General features: G+C 44.6%; 2 protein-coding genes across 2 annotated transcripts in view; one reads left to right on the top strand and one right to left on the bottom strand.

Annotated features, from left to right (window-relative positions):
• The window catches only part of LOC143815502 (uncharacterized protein CXorf38 homolog), a 67,592-nt gene extending 60,574 nt beyond the window's left edge, over positions 1 to 7,018 (bottom strand). Inside the window, exon 1 of the mRNA XM_077294757.1 lies at positions 6,753 to 7,018. Coding sequence (XP_077150872.1) covers positions 6,753 to 6,899 — 147 coding nt within the window. The 5' untranslated portion in view covers positions 6,900 to 7,018. The remainder of the gene's footprint in view (positions 1 to 6,752) is intronic.
• Positions 7,019 to 7,069: 51 nt separating this feature from the next.
• The window catches only part of DYNLT3 (dynein light chain Tctex-type 3), a 54,019-nt gene continuing 40,754 nt past the window's right edge, over positions 7,070 to 20,334 (top strand). The window contains exon 1 of the mRNA XM_077294759.1: positions 7,070 to 7,318. Coding sequence (XP_077150874.1) covers positions 7,292 to 7,318 — 27 coding nt within the window. The 5' untranslated portion in view covers positions 7,070 to 7,291. The remainder of the gene's footprint in view (positions 7,319 to 20,334) is intronic.

Raw genomic sequence — 20,334 nt, 5'->3', positions numbered from 1 at the left:
ACACATCTAGATAAGTTCCTTAGGGGGTCTACTTTCCAAAATGGTGTCACTTGTGGGGGGTTTCAATGTTTAGGCACATCAGTGGCTCTCCAAACGCAACATGGCGTCCCATCTCAATTCCTGTCAATTTTGCATTGAAAAGTCAAACGGTGCTACTTCCCTTCCGAGCTCTCCCATGCGCCCAAACAGTGGTTTATCCCCACATATGGGGTATCAGCGTACTCAGGACAAATTGTACAACTTTTGGGGTCCAATTTCTTCTCTTACCCTTGGGAAAATAAAAAATTGGGGGCTGAAAAATAATTTTTGTGAAAAAATATGATTTTTTATTTTTACGGTTCTGCATTATAAACTTCTGTGAAGCACTTGGTGGGTCAAAGTGCTCACCACACCTCTAGATAAGTTCCTTAGGGGGTCTACTTTCCAAAATGGTGTCACTTGTGGGGGGTTTCAATGATTAGGCACATCAGGGGCTCCCCAAACGCAACATGGCGTCCCATCTCAATTCCAGTCAATTTTGCATTGAAAAGTCAAATGGCGCTCCTTCGCTTCCGAGCTCTGTCATGTGGTTTACCCCCACATATGGGGTATCGGCGTACTCAGGACAAATTGTACAACAACTTTTGGGGTCCATTTTCTCCTGTTACCCTTGGTAAAATAAAACAAATTGGAGCTGAAGTAAATTTTTTGTGAAAAAAAGTTAAATGTTCATTTTTATTTAAACATTCCAAAAATTCCTGTGAAGCACCAGAAGGGTTAATAAACTTCTTGAATATGGTTTTGAGCACATTGAGGGGTGCAGTTTTTAGAATGGTGTCACACTTGGGTATTTTCTATCATATAGACCCCTCAAAATGACTTCAAATGAGATGTGGTCCCTAAAAAAAAATGGTGTTGTAAAAATGACAAATTGCTGGTCAACTTTTAACCCTTATAACTCCCTAACAAAAAAAAATTTTGGTTCCAAAATTGTGCTGATGTAAAGTAGACATGTGGGAAATGTTACTTATTAAGTATTTTGTGTGACATATCTCTGTGATTTAAGGGCATAAAAATTCAAAGTTGGAAAATTGCAAAATTTACAAAATTTTCGCCAAATTTCCATTTTTTTTGCAAATAAACGCAGGTAATATCAAAGAAATTTTACCACTGTCATGAAGTACAATATGTCACGAGAAAACAATGTCAGAATTGCCAAGATCCGTTGAAGCGTTCCAGAGTTATAACCTCATAAAGGGACAGTGGTCAGAATTGTAAAAATTGGCCCGGTCATTAACGTGCAAACCACCCTTGGGGGTGAAGGGGTTAAGTATGTTTTCATGGGAGCCATTAGACTTAATCATATATAATATATATAGACAGAAGTGACATCATGAGAGAGATTAGATAATGATTTTTTTCCATCTAATATTAGAGTTGTACCTGTTGGGACAGGTCAGATCTTCTAGATTGCCACACTGTGTGTTACCTTTGAAGGTTTTCTCTGCTGAGCACAACGAATTATGCAATTAATGCCCCAGATCCAGCCTGTGGTTATAGTCATATAGTATATGACTCAGTTGATTAAATCTTAGAGAACCTCACAAATAACAAGTGCTGTGTAGGGAAACTCCATAAGTAGTAGTTTCTGTGCAAAAAATGCCCAAACTAGCAAATGCTAGGAAGGAAAACTCCAGCTAGAAACTGCAGCTCGAGAAAAAGCCTCCGTCACTGACAGCTATGCAAAAAACTCTACAACTATTAATTGCTGTGTAGGAAAACTCCACAGGTAACAGTTGAACGAAATTGTTGATGTGCAGGTAACCTCTACAAGAATCACCAAAGTTAGATTCCTCAATGTTTTCTGGAAAGAAGGGTTTTTCTTGGCCACTGTGGACTAGAAGGATGTTTATTTCTTCAAATTCTTATTTTTTTTGCTTTGCAGTAAAATGTATGTACAACTGTGATAAGAAGAAGCATTGAGTACTTGCAATTCACAGCTGTCCTCTGAGGGATCACTCTAACTCCTCACATCTGTACTAAGGTGGTGTCTGCTAAACTGTTACTCACCCCGCAAACTTCTCATCACCCTAGTTCTCTTAAGGCCAGGACTTTGCTGATGTCTGCAGAAAATCGTGGCAACGTGTCCAATTTTGATCCGAGGGTCAGATCAAAATCAGTAATTCAAGTCTATGGATCCATGAAAAAATTGGACAGAACTCATATGAAATCAGAGTGTGTTCCGATTTTCTCGGACTGTCAGAAAGGACAAGGTGGACAAACCTTTTTTTGGTTTTTTTCTCTACATACCAGAAAAACTGATGACACTCAGACCACACTCTGATGAAAATAATTGGTCTATTTTTGTTGTACCAGAAAAAAGCGAACGTCTGAATGAGGCCTTAAAGGGAAACTGTCATGTCAAAAAATGCTATTAACCTGCAGATATGGAGTTAATCTGAAGTTTAATAACATTCTGAAGCTTCCCGGTGCCTGCTTCCAGGAGAAGATTAACTTTATTCCTCCCGGCAGCCTCGGGCTTTCAGTCATAAGGGTGGGCCGATGCGGCTTCAGTCACTACTCAAAGTGAGTGAGTGGCAGTTTTAACCATGCACCTGACACTGACAGCTGGCTCTACTGTTGAGCCGGCTGTCAGTCAGTGCCAGGACATTGTTTCAACCGACGCTCACTATGTTCAAAACAGTAACTGTAGCAGCACCAGCCCACACCTATGACTGAAAGCCCAAGGCTGCTGGGATTCTGATCCAGTCAGTTGTTCAAGAAGAAAAAAAGTCTTCTTTTAGGCCAGACAGGGTCATGCATTACACAGGTCTGCGACTAAAAAGCTGTTTGAATATTTTCATATAATTTCCATGTATTTTGGTGCTTTCATAACGAAAAAAAATTGAAAAAAAATACTAAAAGTCAGGACTTGCCACAACCCTATAGGTTGTTCTGTAAACGCTGGTTAAATCATCGGCAGGCAGCTTATTTTGGCAGTCAGGTGGTTAGTGACATAATGAAAGATTCTTATGCTTTCAAGAAACTTGCATTGGAATTTCATTCATCAACCGTGTTTCCCCAAATTAGCGTTATGGCTTTGCAGAAGTGTATTAATTTGCCTGACCATTTCTGTTTCATTTGTGGTGAATATACAGTGTTGAATCAACAGCAGAATATTATAGACTTTGTGAAAAAAGTATTCTTCGCATACTTTGGACTAAAACTTGGAGATCAAGATAAAGATTGGGCGCCTCATAAAGTGTGCAAACGGTGTGTTGAGGGTCTCTGAAATTGGTTCAAGGGTAAGAAAAAAGCTTTCCGTTATGGGATTCCTATGGTATGGCGAGAGTAAAAGAACCATAGTGACAACTGCTACTTTTGTTCATGCAATGTGAAAGGGTATAATTCCAAATGGAAGCATTCCATTTCATACCCCAATCTTCACTCAGCAATTTGTCCCATCCCCCATGGCACAGATATACCAGTACCCAAGGCACCTGCTACCTTGGAAGGGATACCTAGCTCCAATGAAGATGGAATCATATCTGAAAGAGATGACAAATCAAGTTCTGACTTTGAAGATGATACAAAACCAAAATAATTTTCCCAAAAGCTGATGAAGGATTTAGTAAGAAACTTGAATATTCCCAAAGATGCCACTGACTTGGATCAAGGCTCAAAAGCTGGAATTTAATGATACCAGGAGTGTCTTTTTCATGGTTCAGATATCGTGAAAGGGAGTTCATTCCTTACTTTGTCTAGGAAGACAAGTTAGTTTATTGCATCAATGTCGAAGGTTTGATGAGTCAATTCAAAATAACATGATAAAAGGTGGCTACTTTGAAGAACCTAGAATATAAGACATAATTTCAGTTGGTTCACACTTTTTTGTTAAGTTTATAATTCCACATGTGTTAATTCATAGTTTTGATGCCTTCAGTGTTAATTTACAATTTTCATAGTCATGAAAATACAGCAAAATCTTTAAATGAGGTGTGTCCAAACTTTTGGTCTGTGCTGTATGTTCCAAATTAGCCATTGTACTTTTGTAACAGAACACCTACACCCAGGGAGTGTAGGAACTGTCCTGAACTGTTGACATTTTTTTCTTTATTTATTTTTTGTCTACGCAGATTAATACGTAATCAGCCTTGGGAGTTGACAAACAGGAATGAGTTTACAACAATAAGTGACAACTGAGAACAGGTTAAGTAGGTTATTAGGATGAGTGTAAGGGGAAATAAAGGTCCAGGGAGGAATTTTAGACAATTTTTACGCAGATTGATGAACACCCAGATCTTTAGAATTTCTCCTGTAATCTTTTTCAGCTTCCTACGACACAGGACTACTTCTTCCAAGTTGTTTGGGTAGAGGTATGATTCACACCAATCTTTCTTCAGAAGATCAAATTTGTCAAAACACTTCCCCCCTGCATTACGGATGTTTACTCAATGTATCAAAAAAGACAGGAAGGATAAAAGTGTGTTTTATTAGTTTAGTTAGATGGTGTTTGTGTAGAACTGTGACTTAGACAATAATCAGATCACCATTTATTAGTAATCAATAGAAAAATCAAAGTACCTAAATGGGTTAACATACAATGCAAACCGTGCCCACATGAGCAGCGAACGCTTCTTTTTGGGGTGGCGCTACGACTGTTCTCATGGAGCTGGTTAGGCAGAGCGGATAATCAGGTGCTGTAAGACCCGTGGAAGCGCATTCGCGCGAAACGGCCGTCGTCTAGTGGATATACATTTCCCTGCCTGTCCTGCATTTTATACTATGTTGGAATAAAGATTAAAGCAAAGTTGGATGGTGAGTGCCCGCATCTTTTCCTTTTTTCCTGCATGGATAATCAGGTGCTGCACTTTGCATAGGGCAGTGATCAAAATCACAAAGCTCATCATAAGCAAGAGCGCTACATCATCTCAAGAACACAGCAGCTGATGACAAACTCGTCTGGACTGCTGCACTCTGCGGAAGCAGCAACCTAGATAACAGAAGGAGTAGGCAGCGAGTGAAGACAGTATTGAATCAAGTGCTGTGGACATACAGGTGCATCTCACAAAATTAGAATATCATTAGTGATGAGCGAGTGTACTTGTTGCTCGGGTTTTCCAGAGCACGCTCGGGTGGTCTCCGAGTATTTATGACTGCTCGGAGATTTAGTTTTTCTTGCCACAGCTGAATGATTTACAGCTACTAGCAAGCTTGATTACATGTGGGGATTCCCTAGCAACCCCCACATGTAATCAGCCTGGCTAGCAGCCGTAATTCATCCAGCTGCGGCAAGGAAAACTAAATCTCCGAGCAGTCATAAATGCTCGGAGACCACCCGAGCGTGCTCTGGAAAACCCGAGCAACGAGTACACGCTCTCATCACTAAATATCATCAAAAAGTTAATTTATTTCCGTTCTTCAATACAAAAAGTGAAACTCATATATTAGATAGTCATTACAAACAGAGTGATCTATTTCAAGTGTTAGATCTGTTACTGTTGATGATAATGGCTTACAGCCAATCAAAACCCAAAAGTCATTATCTCAGTAAATTAGAATACTTTATTACACCAGCTTGAAAAAATGATTTTAAAATCTGAAATGTTGGCCTACTGAAATATATGTTCAGTAAATGCAGTCAATACTTAGTTGGGGCTCCTTTGGCATCAATTACTGCATCAATGTGGCATGGCATGGAGGCGATCAGTCTGTTGCACTGCTGAGGTGTTATGGAAGCCCAGGTTGCTTTGATAGCAGCCTTCAGCTCGTCTGCATTGTTGGGTCTGGTGTCTCTCATCTTCTTCTTGACAATACCCCATAGATTCTCTATGGGGTCATGGTCAGGCGAGTTTGCTGGCCAATCAAGCACAGTGTACTGTTGTTTTTAAACCAGGCATTGGTACTTTTGGCAGTGTGGACAGGTTCCAAGTCCTGCTGGAGAATGAAACTTCCATCTCCAAGAAGCAGAGGGAAGCATGAAGTGCTCTAAAATTTCCTGGTAGACGGCTGCACTGACTTTGGTCTTGATAAAACACAGTGGACCTACACCAGCACATGACATGGCTCCCCAATACATCACTGATTGTGGAAACTCCACACTAGACCTCAAGCAGCTTGGATTGTGGCCTCTCCACTCTTCCTCCAGACTCTGGGACCTTGATTTCCACGGTCTATTCATGGAGGATGAGGAGATCAATACTGGACTAGTGTAAGTTACTCAGGTAGTCCTAGCAGTCCTCAGGCGCAAAATACTTGCCGTACCCTGGGTGCTGGCAACCCATGATATGCCACTAAGACCAGAGCTTGTGTACTGTGGCAAGTGGCCATATGGGTCTGTGTCCCCGATATGGTTTGGGGTGGCTACCCATACTTATGCACCTGTCAAATGTTGTTTGAATGCAGATTGCACATTTTCTGTTAGTACAATAAGCCTCATTTCAAGGCAGAAACATTACTGTGTCCAACAGTTATTAGATATATGAAACTGAAAATAAAACATTAAGCTTAAGATTAATAGGGGTGCCCAAACTTTTTCATATAACTGTATAGTTCGGTTGAAAATCTATAAACTGTGCAGTAAGAGTTTTATACCTACAAAGTTACATTGCGCCCTGACACATTAGCCACCGCCATCACCTGTGTGACTGTTTGGACAGGTGAGCGCTGCTGGTATCACTATTCTTGTAGGGCGCGCTATGGCGGGGGGCACCTGTGCACTTCTGTCTCCTCCGCACCCCAGAGCCAAATCCTGGCTAGCACCATCCTCTTACCTGCTTGCCCTTTGCCCGGCAGCGACATCTCCTCTGTTTTGGCACAGTGATTCTGTCTGTCAGCAGCTGGTGAAATGTCTGCATCTCCAAGGTGATGTATTCCTGCAAGGGGTTCTGCAGCAGCAGTAGGCAGTGCCCGGCCTTCATCCAGTTCTTGTACTCCGTGCAGTTCAGCCTGGCATGCAGCCCGTGCAGTGCTATGTTACCTGTGTACGCCTGTAATGCTGATATAACCGAGACTCCCGGGTAGGTAGCGATGTGATGGCTCCTCCCCAGAGAACACGGTACAGAGGCAGAGCTGCCTCCATGTGTAATGTGAGAGGAATGTGCACCATGTAATACTCACGTCTGACCACCAGGTGGCAGCACTGACACGCTGTGATCTCGGCTCTGCCGCACACAGCGCAGGCTCCTCCTCCACAGAATGACAGCGGCAGCAGAATCCAGGAAGCCGGGGCGGGACACAGAGGAATGTGCGGCCGCCTGTATACAGCACAGGACCATCACTGCCTGTACACCTGCACTGGTGCCTGAGCAGCATGGAGGACCACCAGCACAAGGCAGAGGTAATGTACCTGTGTGCCCTGCACTGGACGCCTGGCATCAGCACCATAGGGCATCACATCCCCTCTATTGCTGCATTGTAGGAATATTATTGCTTTATCACACTGCCTAGTGGCAGCTGGAAGGTCTCCCAGTATTAGAGCTCTGGAGACCCCCTGTGTGCTGAGGAGCGCTGATGCGTTGTGTCATGTGTGCTAGAAGCTCCCTCTCTTACTATATGTAGGATGTGGATGATATAAACCACTATTCACACTACATCCTGTCCATATAGTGCCGCCACGCTGTGCTGTCAGGGTGGGCAGAGTGAGGATGTCCGTATAGGCTGATCCATATATAATGCCCCCTGTTATAGACGACCCGTCACATCTCCTGACATGTCCGCCCTAATAAACATTGATATCCCCCCCCAGATAGTTTTGCAGCATATTTTCTTAGGCATGTGTATTGTGCTGGTGTAATCATTTTAGCTACTTTCAGATGAAGACCCTTGTCAGGCACCGGATAAATGCAGACATGTAACAAGGGTAGCGATCGGTGCACAGTAGGGTGAGAGGTGGCATCTACCATAGCAAGAGCCACAAGAACGTCAGCGATGCCGATCTGAAAACATGAATTCACAAGAGGCCAAACGAAAGCATGAGGATGAGCAGCGGTCGGCTCTTCTCGAACCTGCCCCATCTATAACTACATCCGTTGGGGTTTGGCCGCTCCAGTTGGGTGAAATTATCACCTATCCATAGTATAGCTGATAACTTTTAAATAGGGGAAGGTTTGGCTGCTGAGAACCCCAGCACTGGCCACTTTTTATTTTCAGTGGGGCAAAAGAGGAGTGATTTGAACTTTGGTGGTCTTTTATTTCTTCATATTTTTGAAAACTTTTTTTTAACTTTTTACTTTATTGAATAGTCAGTGCCCTTAGGAGACTTGAAGCTGCAATTGTCTGATTGCCTGTGCTACACATAGCAGGTCTTCAGCACTGAAATTGTGATTTCTTATGGCTTATAATAATGACAGGCATGGAGTCTTCTGCAGACCCCTGGCTGTCATGACAATCCATTGGCTTCCCCTGATCACGTGACACCGGTGCCTATAAGTGGGATTTGTGACACGCTTCTGGGTAGCGAGTGTTAAATCCCTCTGTCAGAGATAGACAGCGGGATTTAACTTGTTAAGAGCCCTGGGTGGAGCTTTGATTCACCCGCTGCTGGTAAAGGCATAGGACGGCTGATTAAGGCCGGGTTCACACTTGCATTTAGCTGGTCTGCGTATGGCTGCGTACTTCCTCTCTTAAGCTACGCCTATGCTCCGCCTACTTCCGCATGCATCCTGCGTGCCTATCTTTAACATTGGGTACGCAGGGACATGCGTTGTATTCGGATGAGTCCGCATGCGGTGTTTGGACGTGCCCGCTGACTGCACGGAAACACAACGGATTTTGTTGCGGATCCGCAGCATTTCTTCCACGCGGAATTTTACCAAATCTGCAAAGGGTAGCTCAAGCAATGTTAATCAATGGGAATCCAGAATAGGTGTGCCAATAACCATGGACCCTCTCCTGGCTATTAATATCTGCCCTCAGTCACTGGCTTTACCACTCTGGCGGAGAAAATTGCGCGGGAGCCCACGCCAATTTTTTCCGCCATTTAACCCTTTATTTTAGCAGCTACAGCGCCCAAATTTTGCACATACACACTACTAACATTAGTAGTGTGGAATATGCAAAAAAAAAGGGATATGAGATGGTTTGCTGTATGTAATCATGTCTCATATCCTGTCGGGTTTGTGAAGGAGAAATGAAAAGCCGGCAATTGAATTACCGGCTTTTCTCTAACACCGCTGCGTATTTCTCGCAAGTCACACTGCTGGTCCGTGTGTAATCCGTATTTTTCTCGCCCCCATAGACTTTCATTGGCGATTTTTTTTGCGCAATACGGTGACAAACGCAGCATGCTGCGATTTTCTACGGCCATAGAAGACCTATAATACGGATCCGTAAAATACGGCTGATAGGAGCTGGGACATAGAGAATCATTGGGCCGTGTGTTATGCGTATTTTACGGACATAGTTTATGCGCTCATACGTCCGTAAAACTCGCTAGTGTGACGCCAGCCTAAGTCAATGGGTGCAGAAATGCTGCAGATCCGCAAAAAGAATTGACATGCTGCGGAAAATAAAATGCTCGGAATCAGTGTGGAATTTTCCTCATGAACTGGAGCCTGGGAAAAGTTCCCACGCTCGAGTTCATATGAGGACATCCAGCAGAGGGCGCATCACCGCGACTCAAGGTAACTACAGGTCATTCCCCTGCAATCCATTCATTCCCCGGGGTTTTTACAGGCACGAGCACTGCTTTAGCAGAGCTCCTGGCTGTAAAATGATTTAACCCCTTCAGATGGATTTACTTCGTGGGACTTGACCTGAGCGACAGAAGGTATGAGATATTGTTGTTTTATTATTTTTCCTTTGTTACAGAACGAGGGTCTTCAGGTGGATTACCAGTATAATAAAATATTACAACAACCTGTGTCTTTATTTCACTAAAATACTTTTAAATAATGTGTGTGTGTTTTATTAACCATTTCCTACTATTGGATTAATAATGGATAGGTGTCATAATTGACGCCTCTCCATTATTAACCTGGCTTAATGTCACCTTACAATAGCAAGGTGATATTAACCCTTCATTACCCCATATCCCACCGCTACACGGGAGTGGGAAGAGAGTGGCCAAGTGCAAGAATAGGCGCATCTTCCAGATGTGCCTTTTCTCGGGTGGCTGGGGGCAGATGTTTTTAGCCAGGGGGGGCCAATAACCATGGACCCTCTCTAGGCTATTAATATCTGCCCTAAGTCACTGGCTTTACCACTCTGGCGGAGAAAATTGCGCGGGAGCCCACGCCAATTTTTTCCGCGATTTAACCCTTTAATTTAATAGTGCGCCCAAATTTTGCACATACACACTACTAACAGTAGTGTGGAATATGCAAAAAAAAAGGGATATGAGATGGTTTACTATATGTAAACCATGTCTCATCATGTCGGGTTTGGGAAGGAGAAAGAAAAAGCCGGCAATTGAATTACCGGCTTTTCACATATCTCGCGCTGAATTAAATATAAATACAGTATGTATATATATATATATATATATATATATATATATATATATATATATATATATATATGTGTGTGTCTCAATGACATATATATACATACTGTATATATGTTTTAACGAACATTTGAGCACATAAATCCATTAGATGTCGGTTTTGCAAGCCTGCGAGAAAATATCGCAGTACGGATGCCATACGTGTCATGATTCTCAATGGCGAGAGAACATAGCCCAGCATATATGAGAACTAGCTCTTGGAAGATGGAAACTATACTGACCATGAACTAAACCTGCCGCACAACTAGAAGTGGCCGGGTAGCATGCCTACGTTCTTTTATCCCTAGATGCCCAGCGCCAGCCGGAGAACTACCTAATCCTAGCAGAGGAAAAGACAGTCCTGGCTCACCTCTAGAGAAATTTTCCCAAAAGGCAGACAGAGGCCCCCACATATATTGGCGGTGATTTTAGATGAAATGACAAACGTAGTATGAAAATAGGTTTAGCAAAATCGAGGTCCGCTTACTAGATAGCATGAAGACAGAAAGGGCACTTTCATGGTCAGCAGAAAACCCTATCAAAACACCATCCAGAAATTACTTTAAGACTCTAGCATTAACTCATAACACCAGAGTGGCAATTTCCGCTCACAAGAGCTTTCCAGACACAGTAACGAAACAGCAGCTGTGAACAGGAACAAAATGCAAAAACACACAAGGACAAAAGTCCAACTTAACTGGGAGTTGTCTAGTAGCAGGAACATGCACAGAAAGGCTACTGATTACATTGTTGACCGGCATGAAACTGACAGAGGAGCAAGGTTATATAGCGACTCCCACATCCTGATAGGAGCAGGTGAACAGAGGGGATGATGAACACAAGTTAAATTCCACAAGTGGCCACCGGGGGAGCCCAGAATCCAATTTCACAACAGTACCCCCCCCTCAAGGAGGGGGCACCGAACCCTCACCAGAACCACCAGGGCGATCAGGATGAGCCCTATGAAAGGCACGGACAAGATCGGAGGCATGAACATCAGAGGCAGTGACCCAAGAATTATCCTCCTGACCGTATCCCTTCCATTTGACCAGATACTGGAGTTTCCGTCTGGAAACACGAGAGTCCAAGATCTTTTCCACAACGTACTCCAACTCACCCTCAACCAACACCGGAGCAGGAGGCTCAACGGAAGGCACAGCTGGTACCTCATACCTGCGCAACAATGACCGATGAAAAACATTATGAATCGAAAAGGATGCAGGGAGGTCCAAACGGAAGGACACAGGGTTAAGAATCTCCAATATCTTGTACGGGCCGATGAACCGAGGCTTAAACTTAGGAGAAGAAACCCTCATAGGGACAAAACGAGAAGACAACCACACCAAGTCCCCAACACAAAGCCGAGGACCAACACGACGACGGCGGTTGGCAAAAAGCTGAGTCTTCTCCTGGGACAACTTCAAATTGTCTACCACCTGCCCCCAAATCTGATGCAACCTCTCCACCACAGCATCCACTCCAGGACAATCCGAAGATTCCACTTGACCGGAGGAAAATCGAGGATGAAACCCCGAATTACAGAAAAACGGGGACACCAAGGTGGCAGAGCTGGCCCGATTATTGAGGGCGAACTCCGCCAAAGGCAAAAAAGCAACCCAATCATCCTGATCCGCAGACACAAAACACCTCAAATATGTCTCCAAGGTCTGATTAGTCCGCTCGGTCTGGCCATTAGTCTGAGGATGGAAAGCAGACGAAAAAGACAAATCTATGCCCATCCTAGCACAGAATGCCCGCCAAAATCTAGACACGAATTGGGTCCCTCTGTCAGAAACGATATTCTCCGGAATACCATGCAAACGAACAACATTTTGAAAAAACAGAGGAACCAACTCGGAAGAAGAAGGCAACTTAGGCAAGGGAACCAGATGGACCATCTTAGAGAAACGGTCACACACCACCCAGATGACAGACATCTTCTGAGAAACAGGCAGATCCGAAATAAAATCCATCGAGATGTGCGTCCAAGGCCTCTTCGGGATAGGCAAGGGTAACAACAATCCACTAGCCCGAGAACAACAAGGCTTGGCCCGAGCACAAACGTCACAAGACTGCACAAAGCCTCGCACATCTCGTGACAGGGAAGGCCACCAGAAGGACCTTGCCACCAAATCCCTGGTACCAAAGATTCCAGGATGACCTGCCAACGCAGAAGAATGAACCTCAGAGATGACTCTACTGGTCCAATCATCAGGAACAAACAGTCTACCAGGTGGGCAACGATCAGGTCTATCCGCCTGAAACTCCTGCAAGGCCCGCCGCAGGTCTGGAGAAACGGCAGACAATATCACTCCATCTTTAAGGATACCTGTGGGCTCAGAATTACCAGGGGAGTCAGGCTCAAAACTCCTAGAAAGGGCATCCGCCTTAACATTCTTAGAACCCGGTAGGTAAGACACCACAAAATTAAACCGAGAGAAAAACAACGACCAGCGCGCTTGTCTAGGATTCAGGCGCCTGGCAGACTCAAGGTAAATAAAATTTTTGTGGTCAGTCAATACCACCACCTGATGTCTGGCCCCCTCAAGCCAGTGACGCCACTCCTCAAAAGCCCACTTCATGGCCAAAAGCTCCCGATTCCCAATATCATAATTCCGCTCGGCGGGCGAAAATTTACGGGAAAAAAAAGCACAAGGTCTCATCACGGAGCAGTCGGAACTTCTCTGCGACAACACCGCCCCAGCTCCGATTTCAGAAGCGTCGACCTCAACCTGAAAAGGAAGAGCAACATCAGGCTGACGCAACACTGGGGCGGAAGAAAAGCGGCGCTTGAGCTCCCGAAAGGCCTCCACAGCATCAGGGGACCAATCAGCAACATCAGCACCCTTCTTAGTCAAATCAGTCAATGGTTTTACAACATCAGAAAAACCAGCAATAAATCGACGATAAAAGTTAGCAAAGCCCAAAAATTTCTGAAGACTCTTAAGAGAAGAGGGTTGCGTCCAATCACCAATAGCCTGAACCTTGACAGGATCCATCTCGATGGAAGAGGGGGAAAAAATGTATCCCAAGAAGGAAATCTTCTGAACCCCAAAAACACACTTAGAACCCTTCACACACAAGGAATTAGACCGCAAAACCTGAAAAACCCTCCTGACCTGCTGGACATGAGAGTCCCAGTCATCCGAAAAAATCAGAATATCATCCAGATAGATACACAATCATAAATTTATCCAAATAATCGCGGAAAATGTCATGCATAAAGGACTGGAAGACTGAAGGGGCATTTGAAAGACCAAAAGGCATCACCAAATACTCAAAATGGCCCTCGGGCGTATTAAATGCGGTTTTCCACTCATCCCCCTGCTTGATTCGCACCAAATTATACGCCCCACGGAGATCAATCTTAGAGAACCACTTGGCCCCCTTTATACGAGCAAACAAATCAGTAAGCAGTGGTAACGGATATTGATATTTAACCGTGATTTTATTCAAAAGTCGATAATCAATACACGGCCTCAAAGAGCCGTCTTTCTTAGACACAAAGAAAAAACCGGCTCCTAAGGGAGATGACGAAGGACGAATATGTCCCTTTTCCAAGGACTCCTTTATATATTCTCGCATAGCAGCGTGTTCAGGCACAGACAGATTAAATAAACGACCCTTAGGGTATTTACTACCCGGGATCAAGTCTATGGCACAATCGCACTCCCGGTGCGGAGGTAGTGAACCAACCTTGGGTTCTTCAAAAACGTCACGAAAGTCGGACAAGAATTCAGGAATCTCAGAGGGAATAGATGATGAAATGGAAACCAAAGGTACGTCCCCATGAGTTCCTTTACATCCCCAGCTTAACACAGACATAGCTCTCCAGTCGAGGACTGGGTTATGAGATTGCAGCCATGGCAATCCCAGCACCAAAACATCATGTAGATTATACAGCACCAGAAAGCGAATAACCTCCTGGTGATCCGGATTAACACGCATAGTCACTTGTGTCCAGTATTGTGGTTTATTACTAGCCAATGGGGTGGAGTCAATCCCTTTCAGAGGTATCGGAGCCTCCAATGGCTCCAAATCATACCCACAGCGTTTGGCAAAGGACCAATCCATAAGACTCAAAGCAGCGCCAGAGTCGACATAGGCGTCCGCGGTAATAGATGACAAAGAACAAATCAGGGTCACAGATAGAATAAACTTAGACTGTAAAGTGCTAATTGAAACAGACTTGTCAGGCTTCTTAGTACGCTTAAAGCATGCTGATATAACATGAGTTGAATCACCACAATAGAAGCACAACCCATTTTTTCGTCTAAAATTCTGCCGCTCGCTTCTGGACAGAATTCTATCACATTGCATATTTTCTGGCGTTTTCTCAGTAGACACCGCCAAATGGTGCACAGGTTTGCGCTCCCGCAGACGCCTATCGATCTGAATAGCCATCGTCATGGACTCATTCAGACTCGCAGGCACAGGGAACTGTTGTGAATTTGGATTCTGGGCTCCCCCGGTGGCTACTGGTGGAATTGAACTTGTGACATCATCTTCCCTGTTCACCTGTTCTGATTAGATCTGGGTGTCGCTATATAACCTGGCTTCTCTGTTAGATGCTTGCCGGTCAACAATGTTATCAGAAGCCTCTCTGTGCTTGTTCCTGCTCCCAGACATCTACTAGATAAGTTGGACATTCGTCCATGTTTTGTTTTTGTATTTTGGTTCCAGTTCACAGCTGCAGTTTCGTTACTGTGTCTGGAAAGCTCTTGTTGATCAGGAATTGCCACTCTGGTATTATGAGTTAATGCCAGAGTCCTAAAGTAATTTCTGGATGTGTTTTGTTAGGGTTTTCTACTGACCATGAAAGTATGCTTTCTGTCTTCTGCTATCTAGAAAGCGGACCTCAAATTTGCTAAAACTATTTTCCTGCTGCGTTTGTTGTTTCATCTCATATCACCGTCAATATATGTGGGGGGCCTCTGTCTCCTTTTTGGGCATTTCTCTAGAGGTGAGTCAGGTCTTATATTTCCCTCTGCTAGCATTATTTAGTTCTCCGGCCGGCGCTGGGCATATAGGGATAAAAAGTAGGACATGCTACCTGGCTACTTCTAGATGATGCGGTAGGTTTAGTTCATGGTCAGTATAGTTACATCTTCCAAGAGCTTGTTCCTATTGAGGCTTATGCTAGTTCTCTGGCCATGGAGATCATGACAGTTTGACCGGCCCACTAAAGGGTTAAAATCCTTGGCTGAGAAAGGAGAGAAATAAGAAGTCTGCTGAAAATTTTTTTTTTTTTTTTTTTCTCTAGTAGTTAGTGTGCTCTTAATTGGATCACTTGCCAGTCTGTCTATGCTGCAGTCTTTCTTTTTTTTTCTCTCTCCTTCTAATCTTTGAATGGCTCTATGTTCACCTGTCTATAATGGATCTACAGAGTGTAACTGCAGGTTTGAATAATCTCGCCACGAAAGTACAAAGTTTGCAAGATTTTGTTGTTCATGCTCCGGTATCAGAGCCGAGAATTCCTTTGCCGGAATTCTTCTCAGGGAATAGATCTAGCTTTCAGAATTTTAGAAATAATTGTAAGTTATTTTTGTCCCTGAAATCTCGTTCTGCTGGAGACCCTGCACAGCAGGTTGGGATTGTGATTTCCTTGCTCCGCGGCGACCCTCAAGATTGGGCTTTTGCATTGGCACCAGGGGATCCTGCGTTGCGCAATGTGGATGCGTTTTTTCTGGCCTTGGGCTTGCTGTATGAGGAACCTCATTTGGAACTTCAGGCAGAAAAAACTTTGATGTCCCTATCGCAGGGGCAAGATGAAGCTGAAATTTACTGCCAAAAATTCCGTAAATGGTCTGTGCTTACTCAGTGGAATGAGTGTGCCTTGGCGGCTACTTTCAGAGAGGGTCTTTCTGATGCCATTAAGGATGTTATGGTGGGGTTCCCTGTGCCTGCAAGTCTGAATGAGTCCATGACAATGGCCATTCAGATCGATAGGCGTCTGCGGGAGCGCAAATCAGTGCACCATCTGGCGGTGTCCACTGAGAAGACGCCAGAAAACATGCAGTGTGATAGAATTCTGTCCAGAAGCGAGCGGCAGAATTTTAGACGGAAAAATGGGTTGTGTTTCTATTGTGGGGATTCTACTCATGTTATATCAGCATGCTTTAAGCGTACTAAAAAGCTTGATAAATCCGTTCCCATTGGCACTTTACAGTCTAAATTTATTTTGTCTGTGACCCTGATTTGCTCTTTGTCATCTATTACTACGGACGCCTATATCGACTCTGGCGCCGCTTTGAGTCTTATGGATTGGTCCTTTGCCAATCGTTGTGGGTATGATTTAGAGCCTTTGGAGACTCTTATTCCTCTGAAGGGGATTGACTCCACCCCATTGGCTAATAATAAACCACAATACTGGACACAAGTGACTATGTGTATTAATCCGGATCACCAGGAGACTATTCGTTTTCTGGTGCTGTATAATCTACATGATGATTTGGTGCTGGGATTGCCATGGCTGCAGTCTCACAACCCAGTCCTTGACTGGAGAGCTATGTCTGTGTTGAGCTGGGGATGTAAGGGGACTCATGGGGACGTACCTTTGGTGTCCATTTCATCATCTATTCCCTCTGAAATCCCTGAGTTCCTGTCTGATTATCGTGACGTCTTTGAAGAACCCAAGCTGGGTTCACTACCTCCGCACCGTGAGTGCGATTGTGCTATAGATTTAATTCCGGGTAGTAAATACCCAAAGGGTCGTTTATTTAATCTTTCTGTGCCTGAACATACTGCTATGCGAGAATATATAAAGGAGTCCTTGGAAAAGGGACATATTCGTCCATCGTCATCTCCCTTAGGAGCCGGTTTTTTCTTTGTGTCAAAAAAAGACGGCTTTTTGAGACCATGTATTGATTATCGGCTTTTGAATAAAATCACGGTTAAATATCAATACCCATTGCCGTTGCTGACTGATTTGTTTGCTCGCATAAAGGGGGCCAAGTGGTTCTCTAAGATTGATCTCCGTGGGGCGTATAATTTGGTGCGGATCAGGCAGGGGGATGAGTGGAAAACCGCATTTAATACGCCCGAGGGCCACTTTGAGTATTTGGTGATGCCTTTTGGTCTTTCTAATGCCCCTTCAGTCTTCCAGTCCTTTATGCATGATATTTTCCGCGATTTTTTGGATAAATTTATGATAGTGTATCTGGATGATATTCTGATTTTTTCGGATGATTGGGACTCTCATGTCCGGCAAGTTAAGAGGGTTTTTCAGGTTTTGCGGTCTAATTCTCTGTGTGTCAAGGGTTCTAAGTGCGTTTTTGGGGTTCAGAGAATTTCCTTTTTGGGATATATTTTTTCTCCCTCTTCCATTGAGATGGATCCTGTCAAGGTTCAAGCTATTTGTGATTGGACGCAGCCCTCTTCTCTTAAAAGTCTTCAGAAATTTTTGGGCTTTGCCAACTTTTATCGTCGATTTATTTCTGGTTTTTCGGATGTCGTTAAGCCATTGACCGATTTGACTAGACAGGGTGCTGATGTTGCTAATTGGTCCCCTGATGCTGTGGAGGCCTTTCAGGAGCTTAAGCGCCGTTTTTCTTCTGCCCCTGTGTTGCGTCAGCCTGATGTGACTCTTCCTTTTCAGGTTGAGGTCGACGCTTCTGAGATCGGGGCTGGGGCAGTGTTGTCGCAGAAAAGTTCTGACTGCGCCGTGATGAGGCCTTGTGCCTTCTTTTCCCGTAAATTTTCGCCCGCTGAGCGGAATTATGATGTTGGGAATCGGGAGCTTTTGGCCATGAAGTGGGCGTTTGAGGAGTGGCGCCATTGGCTCGAGGGGGCCAGACATCAGGTGGTGGTATTGACTGACCACAAAAATTTGATCTATCTTGAGACCGCCAGGCGCCTGAATCCTAGACAGGCGCGCTGGTCATTATTTTTCTCTCGGTTTAATTTTGTGGTATCGTACCTACCGGGTTCTAAGAATGTTAAGGCGGATGCCCTTTCTAGGAGTTTTGAGCCTGATTCACCCGGCAACTCTGACCCCACAGGTATTCTTAAGGAGGGAGTTATCTTGTCAGCCGTTTCTCCAGACCTGCGGCGGGCCTTGCAGGAGTTTCAGGCGGATAGACCGGATCGTTGTCCGCCTGATAGGTTGTTTGTTCCTGATGATTGGACCAGTAGAGTCATCTCTGAGGTACATTCTTCTGCATTGGCAGGTCATCCTGGAATTTTTGGTACCAGGGATTTGGTGGCAAGATCCTTCTGGTGGCCTTCCCTGTCACGAGATGTGCGAGGCTTTGTGCAGTCTTGTGACGTTTGTGCTCGGGCCAAGCCTTGTTGTTCTCGGGCTAGTGGATTATTGTTGCCCTTGCCTATTCCTAAGAGGCCTTGGACACACATCTCGATGGATTTTATTTCAGATCTGCCTGTTTCTCAGAAGATGTCTGTCATCTGGGTGGTGTGTGACCGTTTTTCTAAGATGGTCCATTTGGTTCCCCTGCCCAAATTGCCTTCTTCTTCCGAGTTGGTGCCCCTGTTTTTTCAAAATGTTGTTCGTTTGCATGGTATTCCTGAGAATATCGTTTCTGACAGAGGAACCCAATTTGTGTCTAGATTTTGGCGGGCATTCTGTGCTAGGATGGGCATAGATTTGTCTTTTTCGTCTGCTTTTCACCCTCAGACTAATGGCCAGACCGAGCGGACTAATCAGACCCTGGAGACATATCTGAGGTGTTTTGTGTCTGCTGACCAGGATGATTGGGTTGCTTTTTTGCCATTGGCGGAGTTCGCCCTCAATAATCGGGCCAGCTCTGCCACTTTGGTGTCCCCGTTTTTCTGTAATTCGGGGTTCCACCCTCGATTTTCCTCCGGTCAGATGGAATCCTCGGATTGTCCTGGAGTGGATGCGGTGGTGGAGAGATTGCATCATATCTGGGGGCAGGTGATGGACAATTTAAAGTTGTCCCAGGAGAAGACTCAGCTTTTTGCCAACCGTCACCGTCGTGTTGGTCCTCGGCTTTGTGTTGGAGATTTGGTGTGGTTGTCTTCTCGTTTTGTCCCTATGAGGGTCTCATCTCCTAAGTTTAAGCCTCGGTTCATCGGTCCGTATAAAATATTGGAGATTCTTAACCCTGTTTCCTTCCGTTTGGACCTCCCTGCATCCTTTTCTATTCATAACGTTTTTCATCGGTCGTTATTGCGCAGGTATGAGGCACCGGTTGTGCCTTCCGTTGAGCCTCCTGCTCCGGTGTTGGTTGAGGGTGAGTTGGAGTACGTTGTGGAAAAAATCCTAGACTCCCGTGTTTCCAGACGGAGACTCCAGTATCTGGTCAAGTGGAAGGGATACGGCCAGGAGGATAATTCTTGGGTCACTGCATCTGATGTTCATGCCTCTGATCTGGTTCGTGCCTTTCATAGGGCCCATCCTGATCGCCCTGGTGGTTCTGGTGAGGGTTCGGTGCCCCCTCCTTGAGGGGGGGGTACTGTTGTGAATTTGGATTCTGGGCTCCCCCGGTGGCTACTGGTGGAATTGAACTTGTGACATCATCTTCCCTGTTCACCTGTTCTGATTAGATCTGGGTGTCGCTATATAACCTGGCTTCTCTGTTAGATGCTTGCCGGTCAACAATGTTATCAGAAGCCTCTCTGTGCTTGTTCCTGCTCCCAGACATCTACTAGATAAGTTGGACATTCGTCCATGTTTTGTTTTTGTATTTTGGTTCCAGTTCACAGCTGCAGTTTCGTTACTGTGTCTGGAAAGCTCTTGTTGATCAGGAATTGCCACTCTGGTATTATGAGTTAATGCCAGAGTCCTAAAGTAATTTCTGGATGTGTTTTGTTAGGGTTTTCTACTGACCATGAAAGTATGCTTTCTGTCTTCTGCTATCTAGAAAGCGGACCTCAAATTTGCTAAAACTATT

Source organism: Ranitomeya variabilis, chromosome 3 (genome assembly GCF_051348905.1).
Source record: "Ranitomeya variabilis isolate aRanVar5 chromosome 3, aRanVar5.hap1, whole genome shotgun sequence".
Classification (NCBI taxonomy): Eukaryota; Metazoa; Chordata; class Amphibia; order Anura; family Dendrobatidae; genus Ranitomeya; species Ranitomeya variabilis.
Note: the sequence above shows the minus strand (reverse complement) of the source record. Positions and strands in the feature narration are given on the sequence as shown.